The 19,398-nt window shown below is 39.8% G+C and overlaps 1 protein-coding gene across 2 annotated transcripts in view; it reads left to right on the top strand.

Moving 5' to 3' along the window:
• The first annotated feature begins 429 nt into the window (after positions 1–429).
• Positions 430–19,398, top strand: part of SLC9A3 (solute carrier family 9 member A3) — a 55,113-nt gene continuing 36,144 nt past the window's right edge. For both annotated transcript variants that reach the window (XM_074575689.1, XM_074575688.1), the window contains exon 1: positions 430–625. In XM_074575689.1, the coding sequence (XP_074431790.1) occupies positions 430–625 (196 nt within the window). The remainder of the gene's footprint in view (positions 626–19,398) is intronic.

Below are 19,398 nucleotides of genomic sequence, written 5' to 3'. Positions count from 1 at the left end.
TAGACACGTCCCCCCGGAGGAACGGAGCTCCCCTGCCGATCCCGAAAGGTGCTCAGTCAGGGCATAGCTGTCTCCGCACTGCAGCCTCCGCGGGAGCGGCAGGAAAAGCTCCGCCTCCGGCCGTTCGGGAGCAGTCTGATAAAGGCAGGTGCGGGCAAGCAGCAGGACCCCAGCTCGAAGCATCTGCCTGTGCACAGAGCCCCTGACCCCTCCTTGGCCACTCCGTGCCGAAGCGGCACCTGAGCCAGCCGGTGCGGCCGTGGCGAGGGCGGTGGGATAGGACCCTCTCCGCTGAACGCGCCGGTGTCCCCGCGGTCCGCAATCTTCGGTCGCGCCCCCGCGAAGGGACAAGGACCTCGCCCCCAAGGACCTCCGAAGAGGCGGGATTTCTCCGGGAAGGGGAAGCAGGATTTTGCTTGTGGCTTGGAGATGAGGCAGGTATCTGGAGTGGGGTTCCTCCTGGGGCTGATGGCTCTCCCAGGGGCGCTGGGAGAGAGAAGTTCGGAAAGCCCTATAAATAGCAGCCAGTCTGAAAGCTTTGCCATCGTCTCTTTCAAATGGCATCACGTCAAGGACCCTTACATCATTACGCTCTGGATACTTGTGGCCAGCTTGGCCAAAATCGGTGAGTTTGGAGTTACATATTAATACATGTCCTCTCCCTTTCCCTTCCCCCTTCCCCTTCTCCCACCCAAACGTAAATGAAGAAAGCTTATCGTAAGTCCACTGACCCGTTTTCAGGGGGTTTACTGTACTCTGTCCTGATTTCATAACACTGCCCTACACGGTGCTTAGCAGCGTGATGTTCACCTGCCCCAGTGGGTTACCTAGTTCATTTTCAGTGCCTAGGACTGCGACTTCTGCATCTGATTCCTTGCATAGCCTTGCTATTCCTTGAAACCTTCTGTTACTGTTGCTCCCAGGAAAAACTCTTTCACAGAACTGAAACAGAAATCAGACCTTATTTCTTGTACAATACCTGTTCTAGTTTACGATACGCTGTTCTCCTGATTATAATTAGTAGTTATATTAGCTAGCACCATCAGAAATAAACACTGTAAATTACACGTGACCTTCACATTCTCTGCTTTGCAGTGCGTTGCCGAATAAGTGAAAGAGCATAGTTTCTAAAGAAAGGTAATATATATTATCAGACCATCTGATGCAGCTGAAAAAATACAAGCTTTAGAGCACATGGAATTTTCTTCAAGAAACTGGAATCAATGAAAAGCAAGGACTTAGTCTATCTTCAGTGCAGTTTAAATGAACTTTTGTGAATGCTCTAACGCTTATGTTCTGAACTTTGTGACTTTTCCAAAAGCAAATTTATATTAATAACAGTGTTTGTTGAACTAGAAGAGTCACTGTTTAGTTGGACTGTATTTTATTTGCTTATGTACAAATGATATTCTAAAGCATTTTTCAGTGATATTTGCATCTTGGGTTTCACTTGCCTGACCATAGATATATCTTTATCTGAATCACTGTTGGACTAAATCTTGCAAATAGTTTGTGTTCAGATGGTTGCTGCATTACCTAGATTATGTAGAAATATAGTTTTGTTTTAATTGAGTTTTTTTGGTGAATTATATCAGGTAGAAAGCTGGGGAAACAAGAAAGAGGAAAAAACAGCGATAATGTTGAGTCACTATAAAATTGTGCTAACTAATACAGCGGTTGCTCATTTGAACCTTCTTTCTGAGATGCTCTTCTAAATAAGTATTTGCCCTCGGTGTTATTAGGCTTGTGCTGTTTTGTACGTGCGCCACACTTGTATGCATAATATTAGTGCTGCACAATCATATCAGTGCTGTGTCAGAAAATCAATGAAGTTTACAGGAGAGTTAGATTGAGAGTTATATTTAAATTGCAATAGCCTGGATTAAGATCAGTTCGGACTAAGATGAGCCATTTTACTATGCAGTCCTCAGTATAAACTCTTGGTAAAGCACTAATTGTTTTTGGAGTTCAGGAGCTGAAAGTTACTCATTCTGTTTTTAAATTCTGTGTACTTCTTTCGCAGCTGTACAGTGCATGTCGCTTATTAATAGATAGTATCTATCACCAACTCCATTATTTTTCTTCCCCAAAACTCTCAAGCTTCGTTCTTTGCTCTCTCAACATTTGTAATTGCAACCCTATACTACTCTGGACGCTGTCTCTGAAGAAGCAATGGAGAACTGCTGTATTCCACTGGGAGCGTATGAATGCTTTCCCCACCAGTCACAAATAAAATACAGAAAAGCAGAAGTGTACACTCACTGTTCAACAACTTATTAATGAAGAAAGCATGAAGGTGTTCATGTAAGTCAATGAGAAAAGGAACTGAAAAAAACAGCTTGTCATCCTTCCATCTGCCTCGGTGTGTCAAGGGTTCTGGAAAGTAGGCCAGAAATCTATCGGAAGATTTTGAATGGCAAAAATCTTATGCTAGATCAAAGAAGCCTTATACATTCAAAAAGCAGACATAGAAGAACCAAGGAAGAAAATATAGAATATCTGCCCTTGTGTCACTTGCTTTACTACCTGAAGGAGGGCAAAGGTAGTAGAGTCAAAATGCTGGTTTTGCTGTGGGTTTTTTCAGCAGGGGAGGAGCTGTTCTTGTACATACAGCCTCACTTCTCCACGGCTACAGAGGTTGGGAGAGTTATTTTACTGGTGGATGATAGGCGATTGGATTAGCAAAGAGTGCTCTGGGAATTGCAATTGGTAGCTGGGGTTGAAAAGTGCATGAGAATGCTTTGCCTTCTCTTGCATTAGAATAACCTTAGGGGTTTGTGGTGGATTTTTTTTTGGTTTTGTTTGTTTTGTTGTGGTTTGGTTTTGTGATTATTATTTTTTTAAAAGTTTCAGTTCATGATGTTATATGGCTTGGGGAAACATGTATTTCTTGCGGATTTTCTGGGATGTTGTTCATGTTGTGTACATTCAGAGTCTAAATTGGTGCTGACAAAATATTCTGCAACATGAACTATCGGATGTGAAATCTCATAAGCATCCCTAATACATGAAGTGCCTAATGTTTTGGGCTTTGTGGGAAGGAAGCTGTTTTTTGTGTGTTGGTATTGCTACAAATGAAACTGTGGAAGAAGAGTCTTCGTACAGTTAGCTTTCACGCCCTGTAGGAAATAAATAAATTTGTCTGTGCCTACTATGAAACTTCTGATGTATCTCAGTGTACTGTTTCACACACTATAATCGATTCGATCTTCTTCATTTGAAATGTTCCAACCCTTCGGTCTAAGGTAGACAGTATTCCACTTTGGCTAATGTTCTTTATTTCCTCTTTTGATAGGCTCTCTTATCACTACAAATGAGTATCCTCATGGGATAAGGCCAATAAACTCCTTACATGTGTAAAGCTAAGTCAGAAAAATATCTTATCTACATGAAGAAGGTACTTGAGGTACAGCTGAGAACCCTCCTAGTGGGCTTCAGGTGTCCACTTCCTGGTACCTCAGTTCTCCAGATGAAACAAGCAATACCAATGAAAAAAAACCCAAACACACACATACGTGTACGTATAGACAGTTATTGTTATAGGCTAGGGCATTTCCTACAGTAACTAGTTGATAAAGGATGTAACATTTTTAATCAACGTACTTGCACAGTTCTAATTTAAGATCAAAGACACATGCACACTGACCAGCCTTGCACATGCTTTCTAAGTTCACTTCGTCATGTGCTTTCCTCCGTCTTTATCTGTCTTTTATAGATCACATCTTGAAAATAACATTTTAATAAACAGACGTGTAGAAGATACAAAGAGTGTCAGGGAAGTTTGCTACGGAAAGAGCCAGAGGTAGGAGGGAGATCAGAAAACAACTTTGCAGACAAGTAGAAGGAAAGGAATAATCAGCTCAGCGCTAAAAATGGGCAAGAAATAAATAGTTTAAACTCTGAATATTGTATACACGTTTTAATATTTAATTGAATCATGATATTTCTGATATTTTGTCTATTTAAAAAAAGTATGCTTTTTACTTGGGAGATATCCACTGCATGCTTCTAGACTTGTTAAAAATCCCAGGAGACAGAGAGAGGTTACATTTATATTTTAATTCGATGTTGGGGAACTCGTAAAATTCCTACTTGTTTAAATCCTTTTGTGTACTGTAGCACTTTTCAGAAGGACAGGTAATTTCTTGTCCCAAAATAAAATTTAAAAAGACCTACAAAGTAGTCTTTCTGTTTAGCCCCCTGAACTGGTTTAATGTGGAGCAGATAAACAACTTTAGGAAACGGTGGGAGAGTGAGTGACTATGAACAGGAATGAGGAAGGGTACATAGCCTTTTCATTATCTGTGAGTCAAGCCTCTTGCCAACTGTTTTTGTTGGTATAGTTTATGCTGAGCCTAAGAATGTCACAAAAGCTTTTTTTTTTTTTTTAAGCGCCTGTGTAGTTGCACACAAATTCTAAAGGCTTTTATATCAGAAATTTTAAACTGGGAGTGAAATTTGAATCCAAGGCAGTTGGTAAATCCATCTTCAGGAATGCCACCATGCTTTGGAGGAGGGGGAAGAAGTGATTCAATAACAACGAACAAACACTTAGGAGAAGGCTGGCCTAGTGATATCTCAAAAAGATACTGTGTCAGATGGACTTGTTGAGTCCATCAGCTCTTGAGACCCCAGGAGGACCCGAGCTGTAAAGCACACTATATCTCTAAACTTACAGAGATACGGGTTCCTACAAATGCTCTAGTTTCTGCATGCCCAGGCCCCTTCATATTGTCTCAAACTACTCTGAGAAAGGAGCTCTTCAGAGTATTTTGTTAACACAAACAATTGCTGTGGAGAATTTTAAGCATGTTAGGGATGGGCTAGGGAAGGAACTGTGAAATGCAGGTCTAACAACCCATCCAATTTAGACTCCTGGGGCAATATTTTCTTTGAAGAAATCAATACTCCTCCCTCCAAAGCAAACTGTCAAAACAAAAGCCCATTTGACTCCCAAGTTTCTCCTCCTGGCATTTTAGCACTAGTGAAAAGAGTGAACTACTTAGAGAAAGTGATTTAAGGTATTGTTTTAATAAAAGCAAAAAATGTGAGAATAGCTGTTCTGTTGGCGATTCTTCAGTAAATAACATCTTCAGGAAAAACGTTGAAGGATGCTTAGCAGAACTTTAGTGGAAGTATTTAAGTGAAAATGGAGTCAGAGACTCAAATGGTGAGGATACTACCAGACGACCCTGCAAAGGTTAAACGACCAGCCTGGTCATGATTGTAGTGCTTTTTAAAAGCTGCTTTCATTAGCAGGTGACAATATGAAAAAGGTCTTTGCATTGTGACTAGGAAGTCTGGACTTGGCTACCTTCACCCGTATCCTGAACAAGACAACAAGGAAAAAAATATATCTTTTACTTTTATTGTAAACTCAGTAGAAGCTGGAACAGGTTGGCATACTTATAAGGGAGGCATATGCATTTCCTTACTGGGTACAGCCTTTCATTATCTATCTTAAAAACAGTTACACAGAAATGCTATGAATTTGTGCGGACAACTATGTTATATAACTGGGGTGTCTTCATTTTAGTAAGATGCTGTATTTCCTCTTGCAAAGTGCTGTTTAGAATACCTGTAAGCTAGGAATGCTAAGTACTGTAAAATCTCTGCCTTCTAAGGAATTACCTTTTGTATGCAACATTTTAGGCAGCTGAAAAGAACATTTCCGACATAGAATAATAGCTTAGCATTTCCAATCCTAGGAACAACTGTGTAAACCATGTCTTTATTAAATTTATAAGCTGTAAATGGATGCCTATTTCCACATTTTATTTCCATTTTACTCTTGTACCTTACTCATCCTTTTGCCACCCTTCCTGCCTCTCTGAAACACGCATCTGTTTTTCCTCTCTCCCCCTCCAAGTCTTGCAAGCCTCAAGTCTTAATTATTTAGAGTAGGGAAGAAGACACCAGGACAGAGTAATTCGACAAGATTCAGATTACATCCCTTGACGAATAGCAAATGTACAATGGCAACTTGTGTGAATTACATAAGAAAACAATGGCATTTTGAGAATGGCCCTGAATTGAATACAGTTCAGGCATGCATACCTAAGAAAGGATCTCTGCCATCAATTACTCTCAGGCACCTGTGTGCAAAGTGCTCAGCGTTCTCTGTCGAACAATGGAATCCTTTTAATACTGTACTCTTAGGATTGTTGAAACCATTGATTTACTGTCTTCAGAGCTAAAGCCACTTACTACTAAGAGTGATCTACAACCCCGCAAAGTGACTGTAATTCTGTCATGTGGTAATGCAGCAGACCACAGGCCTGCAAGTAATAAGTGCAAGCAGCAAATCTTTTCAGGTGTATACAGGTTTTTGAAGTGAAAGGCTTTCTGAAGTCCCCGTGGTTTTAGTGGAGCTTTGTGTGTTAGAGATGCTTAGCAGGGAAGCTGGTATCAGAAATCCTGAAGTATTACTCAGAGTTATTTTCTTGCTGCCATAAGAAAGTTGCTTTTCCAGTTGTTTTGACTCATATCGCCAGAAGTCTATCAAAAGTCAGTTTCAGCACCAATTTGCTTGAAGAAAGACTCCTTTTCCCCTCTATCCACCAAATTTTAATTGCTCTGAAACAGTAGGGCAAAGGATTACTGGTTCATTCTATTCCAAGATGAAGTCCGAAGTCGTAGGAGAGTATTTCTTATCTGAATATTCTTTTTGCTCTTGCAGGAAATTGTCTCTGATTTTTCTCATCTCTCTGCAGTAGTGCAGTTAAACTAATGTCCCAAAGAACTAGGGGCTGCGATTATTCTTCAATTTGCTAACAAGTGGCACCCATTTAAATTACAGACCATTAAAACAGTCTTGGTAAACTGCAAAGAACGGTTGATTTGCTGTATTGTGATATTTTGATTCCTTCTGTAGAACAGCTTACAGAGTATTCACGCCTGTGAAAGGAGTGACTTGATACCCAATTGGCTGCTATGTAAGCACTGTAAAGTCATAAATACTGAAACTACAGGCTGACAAGGAAGTGCTGACCTAGGTGGAATGCAAGACCTCAACTGGAAACACTTTTAATTAAGGCACGAATATTTAATGTTTATTCATGAAAGAAAAAAACTGGAAGATATACTGAAAGGCCTATGCAAAAGCAGGGGTTTTGAGTAGATGAATCTGGAAAGTTTTCTCCTTCCAATAACTGAAAGCAGAAGAAGTCATTCTGGATTCACTAATAAGTGCCTAGGTGAGTTCTTCTGCTTTTATCTATTGAAAGAAAAAAATGCCTCGGCCTTTTGTCAACGTCAAATGTTAAAATAGCAGCAGTCAGACAACAAGAAAGAAAATCTTCAAGTAGATTGTATACTTATTTTCAAAAGCATTTGGTTACAATTTTCTCTGGTTCAATTACAGTTTTCTTTAAAAAGTGGGAAAAAAGTGGAAAGTGGAAGCTTTATGGATTCCTTCACTTCCAAAAATTGGGCTTTGAGGAAAACGTTAAATATTCAGAAACCTGTGAAGTTCTTCAGCTAGTAAGATTTCATAATGAAAATCTCCCAGGTGCAAACAGATTGTAAACTGATGGAGGGACTTGTCTAAACACACAACTGATTTTAAGGTAACTATTTTGTCATAGTTAAAACATTCTAACTCCTTCATTAAAATGAATATTGTTACATTAATTTGGTGGTATAATAGTATTCCAGGGACTAGATGCCATAGGTTGATGTCAGATGGCTTTATGTCAGTGTAAGTATATCACTAGTGATGGTTGTACCGGAGGTATAGTTGTTATGTGATCATACATTAAAATAAGTATAGTTGTAGAATGGAGTTATTACAATCCTCCTAATCCGGTGGAATAGCAGTATTGATAAATATCTGGATGTAGATTTTCAGGTCTTGACAGCTTTGACATATGCTTAACAAACTCATTTAAGGAATGTTGTTTAGTGGTTTAAGTGGTTACAATATTCATGCCAGAGTGAAGGAAATAGTGTTTGAATGCTTGCTCTTCTGTTCTGACGCATAGTCTAGAGTTTAAACTGCTATAGGACTTGGTTTGAATTGAGTTGCCAAATTTTCCACTGAAACAGCTCTCATCCTCAGCTATTCCATCCTACTTAGTTCTAGGGATGACTTTGGGACAATAGTGAACTGAGGAAAAGTAATCTTTCAAATTGTGTCAGTTAGTGATAAGTGACTGTGTTTAAGGCTTAAGTCAGTGATACACTGCTCCTGTGATGTAACTAGCTGGTGGCTGGGGAGAAATACACCAGAATACAGGCATGGTGTCCTGCAACACTGGCATAAGTTTGATATTGTGCTGGACACTGGATCTCCTATAAAGTTCACCAAGTCATAGAATCACAGAATGGTTGAAGTTGGAAGGGACCTCTGGACATCATCTGGTCCAAGTTCCCTGCTCAGCTAGGGTGACCTACAACTGCCCAGGATCATGTCCAGACAGTTTTTGAATATCTCCAAGGATGGAGACTCCACAACCCTCCTATGCAACCTGTGCCAACGCATGGCCACCCTCACAGTGAAAAAGTGTTTCCTGATGGTCAGAGGGAACCTTCCGTGTTTCAATTTGTGACCATTGTCTCTGGTCCTGTCATGGGGCATCGCTGAAGAAAGCCTGACTCTGTCCTCTTTGCATCTTCCTTTAGGGTATTTTTATACATGGATGGGATTCCCCTCAGAGCCTTCTCTTCTCCAGGTTAAACAGTCCTAGCTCTCTCAGCCTTTCCACATATGTGAGATGCTCCAGTCCCTTAATCATCTTCCTGGCCCTTCACTGGACTGTCCAGTATGTCCATGTTTCTCTGGTATGGAGAAGCCCAGAACTGGACACAGTACTCCAGGTCTGGCCTCACTGGTGCTGAGTAGAGGGGAAGGAGTGCCTCCCTCAGCCCACTTGGCAATACTATGCCTAATGCAGCCCAGGATACCAGTTGCCTTCTTCCGGAGGTTCCTGTGAGCCCATTTCTCCAGTCTGTTGAGGTTACTGTGGATGGCAGCATGACCCTCTGGTCCATCAGCCACTCCTCCCAACTTTGTGTCATTGGAAAACTTGATGAATGTACACTCTATCCCATCATCCAGATTGTTAATGAAGATGTTGAACAGGACTGGACCCAGTACTGACCTCTGGGGTACATCACTAGTTACCAGCCTCCAATTAGACTTTGCACCCTTACTCACCACCCTCAGGGCCTGGCCATTCAGCTAGTTTCCAATCCACCTCTCTGTTTGCTCATCCAGCCCTTACAGCAAGAACTTGAGTGGCTATGAGGCTCTTATGGGATCTTGAAGCCATGAGGAATGTACTCCTGAGGAATGTATTGTCCTTCATGTGCCTGGAAATGGTTTCCAGAATTAGTTGTTAAGACCATATAAGTTGTTAATAAGTCCATGGGACCAGATGAAATCCATTCACGGGTCCTGAGGGAGCTGGCAGATGAAGTTGCCAAGCCGCTTTCCACTATATTTGAAAAGTCGTGGCAGTCTGGTGAAGTTCCCACTGATTGGAAAAGGGGAAACATAACCCCCATTTTCAAAAAGGGGAAAAAAGGATGACCCAGGGAACAACAGACCAGTTCTATCAGGAATATGTATAGTAGTTCTATCTATCAGATCCTGGTCTTTGGATCAACAGTGTTCATACACGGATGGAACTTTATCCATGTCCTACCTGGTCAGAGAAAGCAACATTTCTGCATGCTGTTTTGATTTACTGATACAGTATGAGTTCCATCTATTATTTTAGACAAACCAGGATGAGCTGATATTCTAATAAGTAGTATTACTTGATGGGAATGTGCAGTGAGATCTATTAATTGGTAGTACCAAGCTCAAGCAGTAGCTAGCTGATTCAGCAGGAACATGTGTAAACCTGGAGTTGGTGGTTGTAGTGTTCCCTGCTTCCTGGGGAAGAGGACGACAGATCTGCTTCCTACAAATCTCTCTTCTGCCCACAACTGTATGCCAGAAAGCACACTTCTGTAGTCCTCGTCTGTACTAGGTAAGAATTACTTCTGGGTCTTCCACTTACCTGAATTGTAACACTTTGGAATCCTATCTCAGTTTCCCCATTCCTAATGAGAATTTTCTCAAGAAGGCTGCATTTTTTCACCTAAAAAAAGAACCCCAAAACAAACCCAACAAGGTAAAAATCCAAACCAAACAAACAAATAAAAGAAACTCAGGCAAAACTATGTGGGTGGGTATTCCATCGTTACGGTTCTTTCCTCTCCTACAGGAAGGACCAGGAAATTTTCAAGTCCATGATAGTTATGGCTATGGTGGTCTCCTAGCACTTCCTTATATGGTACTTATTTGTCTCCTATCTTCATTTCACTTCACAAAAAATTCTGCAAGCTCTGACTCTGGATAGGAGGTCATTTGAACTATTGAACTGATATTTTTGTCAAGATACATTGCTGGAGTGTAGATGAAGATATTTTGAGCCCAGTTACCTGTTTAGATTAGTTGTGATGGGTGATCATTAGTGGAGGATAGCGTATTCTTTTTCTAAGTAGAAATATTGCATAAATACTGTGTTTATTCTCATGTTTCTTCATGCTTGCTACCGTAGATGTGATGTGGAAAAGCAATCATAGATATTTTTAGAGGGAAACAATGAATTTAAGTTGCATGCACAATCTTGCTAGTGTAACAAGCTGAGTAATGTAGTCTGCATTTTTAAAAAAATGAATAGTTTTGTGTTGATCGGTGCACTGATCAATAATGAAAGAAGTAGGATAGAAACTACTATGATAGAAAGGGCAGGATGGAAGCTACAGATGAAAGTGCTATGTTGCACTAAAATGAAGTAATTAGATCGTGAGGGAAAAAGAAGAGAAACTATGTACATATTTATATTTGGTGTCTCATAAATGAATGAATTAATTTCTTATTTTCCTAATTTCTGTTTTGTTATTATCACAAAGAAGATAAATATTTTATTATCGTCAGAGGTTTTCTGTTAACATATTTTCCATTCAATTAAAGGATGTTGTCATAAACTACTGCGTGACAGATTCTATCAATATGTCCATTACTCATAATCTCTTATCATGAATTAGCAATGTAAGATTTTTTAGACTTTGATCTATAGAGCTTCAAGAGGATAGCTTTTTCTCTTGGGCAATCTCTCCTCAGAGGGACTCATCCAGTGAGCCTACGTGTTGTGATGTGGAGTACATTGTATTTTAGAGAATGTTACCTTTTACAGGTATGAAAGGAACATGCATAGCAAGGCTTAGTTGTTTCCCTGCTAAGAGACATTTCCTAGACAAGACGAATAATCAGCATCACTTTGTTCTCTTCAATGTTATGCTAAGTATTGCTTCAAATCAGGGAGCCGCCTTTCTGTCTGATCCAAATAGTCCTATAAACCTTTATTTTATCTGGGCTTTTTAAAGGTGGATTATATATATGCCAGTTGTTGCACTGTTACTGATCTGTGCGTGATTATACCTAACAGGTTAAAAAAACCAATGGTATGATGCAGCTATCCACAGTTGCAGAGTTTGAAGTGCTTTTTTATTTTAGTATTTACTTTTTTTTTTTTTTTACTTCTGTGTTGCACAATCTCTCATGTAGCAAAGTCATATGATTCAAGACAAGAACAAAAGATAGGTTGTAAAACAAGGAAGGTGGTAGCTCATTCAGGCCAGTGAAGTGGTTGTGTAGTATCCATAACAGAGCCTGAAACTTGTATTCTGTAGTGCTGAAAACTTACATTGCTTATGCAGTAAAAGTGTCTGGAAAGAGAAGACTGGTCTTGTTACTTTTTCTTAATAATATTTACAAAAAAGGACTGCACTCTTCAAAATTTTTTATCAGAAGTAAAGGACATAGCAAGTTCAGAAATTACGCTTTTTTTTTTTCTTCACAATGTGACAGATATGTCATTGGAGTCAGTGAAAGATAAACGCTTTGCAATTTACCTTCCCTCTCCCCTCACCCCTCAAGTTAATTCAATAAATTTTCAGACATTCTCTGATCTGAGGATGAGGTTATTACACTTTATATGAGTCTAAAAAAAAGCCTGTTGCATTTATCATGGAGTTAAGGGGAGCAGCAATTCACTAGTACATAATACATCAATCTTATTGGCAACCTTATGTTCCCTAGCATTTCAGTAACCAGAAGTACATCTTATTTTCATGTCTTGAATACTTGTACTGGTATTTGTACTTGTGATTCATGTACATGTATTTCATGTGTTCATGTACACGTACATGTACAGGTATTTCACATGTACATGTGAAAATGGTAATTAAGTGAAAAGCTACGTTTTTGAGAAAAAAGTATTATTTTTAAGCTCTCAATAGAGCACCTTAATTCTTCAGCCTTTCCTGAGAAATGCAACATAGTTGACCTTACTAAAAAACAAAGTTTTCAAGGCATGTTCACTTGAATAGTGCTGTTTGGTGTTTGAAAGTATGAGGATGTAAAAACAGCAGGAGGAAGTATGAAGTTTCCTTCTGTTTATTGTGATTTAGAAGTAAAGATTAAAACCAGTCCAAGATAAACCTGCCACTGTAGTAGAAACTCAGCTTGTGTATGGGTATTGAAGCTCTCATGTCAGGAAACACCTACCCAAAAGTAAGGATGAATGGTCCATAGATACATTTTCCTCTTACTGCCTGGTGTAGCGTGTGTTCTCTGCCACATAATGGAGGATCCCAACGTGTTGAAAGTCAGTAGAATCTTGTCTATATGCCCTCATCTAATAAACATTTTATGATTATAGTCGAGTGAAGTAGTACTACGGCCAGCAGCAGCATTCATGCTGTAGTGCCTAAAACACAGTATCTGCACCTGGGGTTGAAAGAAGCCTGGTAGAGAACCTCATACTTTGGGAACTGCTTATCAATTAAGAATATAATGGAAGTACAGATAAACCATCAAGCACATTCAGTTGCTGACAAACTAAACTCTCATAACTGAAATTAAAATAGTAAAATATATCCTGTATATCATATGATTGCTTTGATGCTAGTGAACATGTCAGAAAGTGGAGAATCCATAGACTTAAAGAAAATTGAAACTTGGCTTGTGTCTTGACGTTTGTTAATCTGTTTCTTTTCTCCCTATCAGGACTAGCAGTATATTCAGGTACGGGATTTCAAGAGACTAATGAAAGAAACAGTATTAGCAAAAAATTATGAAGTTGGGCTGTTCACAGTACTTTCTGTTTTAGAACAACAGCAGGACTTACCTACCTGCATTTTTTTTAATCTATGGTTGGTTTAAAGCAGTGTCAGTTCAGCTAGGTCTTTCTGTCAGGTTGATGCTTTTCCACTCCAGCATATTTTTTTTTCTAGAGACTATCCTGGCATTTACATGTATATGAAGATGCTACACTAATCCTTTTAGAATTAAATCCACATATATAATTTTTTTTTTTCAGTTATAAACTTTCTCTCACTTAGCTTTCATTTTTATTCTCATTTAACTCCCTTTACTAGACATGAGCTGGCAATATGCACTCACAGTCCAGAAAGCCAACTGTATCCTGGGCTGCATCAAAAGAAGTGTGGCCAGGAGATCAAGTGAGGTGATTCTGAACCTCTACTCCACTCTGGTGAGACCTCACCTGGAGTACTGCATCCAGCTCTAGGGCCCTCAGCAGAGGAAAGACATGGACCTGTTGGAACGGGTCCAGAGAAGGGCCACAAAGACATTCAGAGGGCTGGAGCACCTCTGCTATGAACACAGGCTGAGAGAGTTGCGTGTAGTCAGCCTGGAGAAGAGAAAGCTCTGGGCAGACGTTATTGTGGCCTTTCAATACTTAAAGGGGCCTTATAAGAAAGATGGGGACAGAATTATTAATAGGGCCTGTAGGAATAGGACAAGGGGTAATGGTTTTAAATCAAAAGAGGGTAGATTCAGACTAGATATAAGGAAGAAATTTTTTATGATGAGGGTGGTGAAACACTGGCACAGGTTGCCCAGAGAGGTAGTAGATGCTCCATCCCTGGAAATGTTCAAGATCGGGTTGGACAGGGCTCTGAGGAACCCGATCTAGTTGAAGATATTCCTGCTCATTGCAAGGGGGTTGGACTAGACAACTTCTAAAGGTCCATTCCAACCCAAATTATTCTATGATCCTATGATTCTGCTGAAGTTTAGCTCATATATATGTGTCAACAGAACACAAAAAGAAGCACTACTGTGCATGTATTAAGTCTAACATTTTATCTCTTTCTATGACCACGTGACCCGCCTTCTGGACGCGGGGAAGGCTGTGGACGTTGTCTATCTGGACTTTGGTAAGGCCTTTGACACCGTCCCCCACAGCATTCTCCTGGAGAAGCTGGCGAATCATGGCATAGACAAGTGTACTCTTCACTGGGTTAAAAACTGGCTGGATGGCCGTGCCCAGAGAGTTGTGATTAATGGGGTGAAATCCTCTTGGCGGCCGGTCACCAGTGGTGTCCCTCAGGGCTCAGTTTTGGGGCCAGTTTTGTTTAATATCTTTATCAATGATCTGGATGAGGGGATTGAGTGCACCGTCAGTAAGTTTGCGGATGACACTAAACTAGGTGGGAGTGTTGATCTGCTTGAGGGTAGGAAGGCTCTACAGAGGGACCTGGACAGGCTGGATCGATGGGCCAAGGCCAACTGTATGAGGTTTAATAAGGCCAAGTGCCGGGTCCTGCATTTTGGTCACGACAACCCCGAGCAGTGCTACAGGCTTGGGGCCGAGTGGCTGGAAAGCTGCCCAGCAGAAAAGGACCTGGGGGTACTGGTGGATGGCCAGCTTAACATGAGCCAGCAGTGTGCCCAGGTGGCTAAGAAGGCCAATAGCATTCTGGCTTGTATCAGGAATAGCGTGGCCAGCAGGAGCAGGGAAGTGATTGTGCCTCTGTACTCGGCACTGGTGAGGCCTCACCTCGAGTACTGTGTTCAGTTCTGGGCCCCTCTGTACAAGAGGGACATTGAAGTGCTGGAACGTGTCCAGAGGAGAGCTACCAGGCTGGTGAGGGGTCTGGAGACCAGGTCATGTGAGGAGAGGCTGAGGGAGCTGGGCATGTTTAGCTTGGAGAAGAGGAGGCTGAGGGGAGACCTCATTGCCCTCTACAACTACCTGAAAGGAGATTGTCGAGAGGTGGGTGTTGGCCTCTTCTCCCAAGGGAATAATGACAGGACCAGAGGAAATGGTCTGAAGTTGTGGCAGGGGAGGTTTAGATTAGACATTAGGAAGAATTACTTTACTGAAAGAGTGGTCAGGCACTGGAACAGCCTGCCCACGGAGGTGGCTGAGTCACCATCCCTAGAAGTGTTTAAGAAATGTCTAGATTTGGCACTTCAGGGCATGCTCTAGTGGCAGAGACTGTAGGGGTTTTTTTTGTGTGTGTATGGTTGGACTTGATGATCTCAAAGGTCCTTTCCAACCATGAAGATTCTATGATTCTATGATTCATGCTGAATTCTTACTGCTCCCTAAAAATGAATTTTTGCACAGATCTTTTTGGGAATACATGCGAAATCTTTATCCCATGTCAGAAGGGCTCTGACTAGACAAAGGATATTTTCCTATATAAAGCAAAGAATCCTGTGTATCATGTTTAGTCTATGTGTGTGACATTGTGGGATGTTATTTTTTAGTTAGGAAGAGATTTGTGTCTGGGAACTTCTTTTTTTTCTTGAAACAAGCAGTCATCTTCAGTAACTAAAAGGTTTGAGTTGTGAGCTACTTCCAATACAGCTTTAGTCAGTTGGGTTTTTCCCGTCTTTTTTCTTCACTATGGAAAATCAGTTTAAAATAATGTCCTTTGAACTTCCCTTTCCATGCTAGCCTTTCTCATTTTCCCTGTGTATGCACTTCAAAACATGAAGGCATAAATGAAAAAACAGCTGGCTCATCATCACCTTCCTCCCCTATTTTGAAATATCAAGCCTATTTTCCACGTACTACATTTTGCAGTATAAGGACATTACTTATAGGACACTGTTCTTCCTGCTGTTATCATTGTGTACTTCATCTCTCAAATGAGATAATGAAGGTATGAGAGTTAACATATTACTTAATCAGAGAAGCTGCAAGGACAAAAATCAAAAGCCACGTTAAAGCACATTGAATGACAGCAATATCTCAGACCCATTGGCAAGAAAAAATTAAAGTGATAGACATTAAGCTCCACTTTGCTCTTCGTAAATTTGTGGAAAAATAAGCCATGTACCTGGATTTCTGAGCAAAACTACTTCCTTTATGGTCAGGAATAAGTCCATTCAGTAAGGAAGCATGTAACATTTTCTGCACTCTATTGGCTAAGCCAGAAACTCCCAGGCTTGATTGGTGAAATGGTGCTTTCTTAAGCTTTTGTGGAACAAATAGACTGAGTAGTGCGCAAGTATTGTAACACAAGAATCCGTGCCTTTTTCTTTCCCACATACCACCTTGCTCAGTTCCTTACCATGTTCTTTCTGACTAGCACAACTGATTTTAAAAGAGCCATTCTGTCGTGAACTGAAACTCCACAAAGGGAACTGTTTATGGAGAAACAGGTGAGTGACAAGCAGCAGCATTCTTACAGAAAAAAGTTTTTACTTGCTTCTCTATTTCCTGAAAAAGCTTTGGAATCCCAAATCCTTCACCGAGGAGCTTCCACAGTCCTGTAAAAATCTTAGGAAAAGACTCTATCCTTTATCTGTTGTAATTCTGGACACCTTTTGCAATAGGGAGTGTTTCTCTTAAAAGCGTTTCTAACTTTTTAGTGAAAAATAACCTCATCTAGAAAATCTGAGATTACCGAATTCCTAGAAAATGTAAACAACATACTTGAGTTTCTGAAGCTACGTACAAGAGTTGTAACCCATCATGAAACTCTTATCAAGATGCTGGGGTCTTTCCTCCAACAAAAGACTGGCAAAATTTTGAAGCCTCGCAGGGTGTGCAGTAGTATTCACTTTCAGTGGAAACTAGCCAGGTATGTTTTCTTAATTTCTCTCAAATGAAGTTTGTTTTCAGTTTTAAGCAAGAGCTACTTGACATTTGTGGGGTTTGGTTTTTTTTTTCTGTCTGTGGGCGTCGCTGCTAAATATGAATACCCGAATGCTTATTTAATTTACTGCTGTAATCAGGAATACTTCCACTGTAATTCCATGCTATTCCAGTTGTACTAATTAAAATCTTGCCAGGGTGGAATGTAGGGGGGAGGAAGCAAGGCAGTCTACCAAGGCTTGAAAAAACGTGCTTTCCTACCCCATGACTTGGAGCAGACTTCATAGCTATTTCCCCTAGCCCTTAGGCTTTAATTACGTCCCCCATGCCCCTTCTAACAGGCAGCAGTCCTTACTGTGCCCTGCAAGACGCAGTACTCCAGAAGCACAGGAAGTCCCTATAGTAGAATGAAACCTTCAGAGTTTCAACCGACTATTGGGATTCATTATACTATTTTTTTTCTTCGTTTTCTTTTTCTTCTTTGTACAGTGGACCTGAACCAAGGAGAAGAACTGGTTCTGTTTTCTGTTCAGGTTTTGGTAATTTTTTATGCGACTTATCATGATACCAGAACAATCGTTTCCACGTATTACTAGTAATCCATTTCTTTGCAGTTCTTTAGCTGTATGAGCAAATGCCAAAACATTCCAAAGGGAGACTTTTGTTTTAATTCATTTATCATACTAAAGTGAAGGTCAAAAGGAAAAAAGTTTCTAAAATTCAGTGTGAAATGACTTAACTCAGCATTTCTTGGCATTTCTTTATTTAACCCAGTTCTCCCCATCTTAGTGGAAAATTGGTTATTTTAAAAATAAAAAATTGCTTTCGCTATCTGTCAATAAATTTCAGTGAATTTTTGAAGATAATTTTAACGCTGGACCAGTTGTAATGTATACCATTAGTAAAAGTAAATTTTAGCTTGTTTTCATGCCCCCATATTATTTTTTAATTTATACTGTAAAATCAGCTGGATTTTTAGACCTCAGGCAATCACTTTAGTCAAAACTACCTTAGCGATGAGAAAATTGCTGTGAATTCTACTTAAGGTTATTGCTGAACCTTTAACATTGAATTGGAAGAGGTTATGACCAAAACATACTATTGTTATTCTTTTGTGCACAGAGTAGCTCTAGTATGTAATACCCTTCAACTGTGCTTCTTTATATTTATATTCAGTATGGATTATCTTGTACTGACAGCATCCTAAACACAAAAAAACTCATAGGAACACTTAACTGAGTTCAGTCTGTGAGGAATATTAACTTGAGCAAGATTGTCTTTCAAACTTATTTCTAATATCTTTGCATAGGAAATGAAGCAGTTTTATGACACTTTTGCTGTCCTGTTTTATATCCTCTACTATACTTCAAGGAGTTTCTAATGTGTACTTTGCTCCCATTTTGAAATATTATTTTTGACTGTTCCCATTCTTTCAGTGCCATTCAGTTCCATAAGGCCCAAATGCTACCACAATTGCAGTGCAGTGGGACTGCTCCTTCAAAAAAGAACTATTTGGCATAATTATGATAAACCGTACCTGACTGTTTAAACTTCATTATGTTCTAAGTGCTAGAGAGGTAATAGTTGCTTACTCACACACTTCTTCGAATTTGACTTGGGGCTATCTTTTTATGTTATGACCTATCAACTGGGAACCCTGACCTGTATGTTGGTTGCATTTTTAATTGCTAACATATTTTGTTAATTGTTCACCTACAAAGAACAGCAACCTGAAATCTCCCATTTAATGAGCTCATTACAATGCTGTACACTTTGCGAATGGTGATCATTACATATGTGACAAATAAAGAAAGCTTTCTTGAGCTGGATAAAACCAAACTCAAACCAGTTCATCTAAACAAGTTAAATATGAAGGACTTTCTGCTTTGCTTAGGAAAAATATATCCAAGATTAAGTACGAGTAGGATTAATAGTGGTGTTCATGCAGTATATTTTAAGACAGTAGCCAAGGACCTGCACCAAAAGTGGTTTTTACTGCTTGTTACACAATACATGTATATTATATATTTTGAGATTTTTCAGATAAAAATAGCTCTGAGATATAAAATATATGAGTTTTTTCAATAAATCTTTACATTTTTGCTAGACTGGTAAAAGCATAAGGTACTGATTAATAAAATAATTTGTGTCTAAGTAATATAGTTTAGAAGAAATTAGTAAAAGCTTTTTCCTTAAGGGTTTTGTACCACTTGTATATAAGCAATTCAAAATGGCAAAATCAGTTCATAAGACTTGCTAAATACCATTGTTGCAAGGTCCACAGAACAGAATCTAAAGGACTATAAAATATGCTATCAGTGTCCTGACCAGGAAAAAAACCCTGAGTGCACTTTGTTGATAAAGATTAGAAAGGCAAATACAAGTAATAATGATCAGCTTCAGCCATGTTGAGTCTGCTCAAACACTTCCTGACAGACTAGAAAAGCAGTTCCCTAATGCTTTGAATCCTTGCTTCAGCCAAACC

The sequence above is a fragment of the Larus michahellis genome, chromosome 2, assembly GCF_964199755.1.
Source record: "Larus michahellis chromosome 2, bLarMic1.1, whole genome shotgun sequence".
In the NCBI taxonomy this organism is placed as follows: domain Eukaryota; kingdom Metazoa; phylum Chordata; class Aves; order Charadriiformes; family Laridae; genus Larus; species Larus michahellis.
The sequence above is the reverse complement of the archived record's forward strand: the minus strand, read 5'-3'. Positions and strand labels throughout refer to the sequence as shown.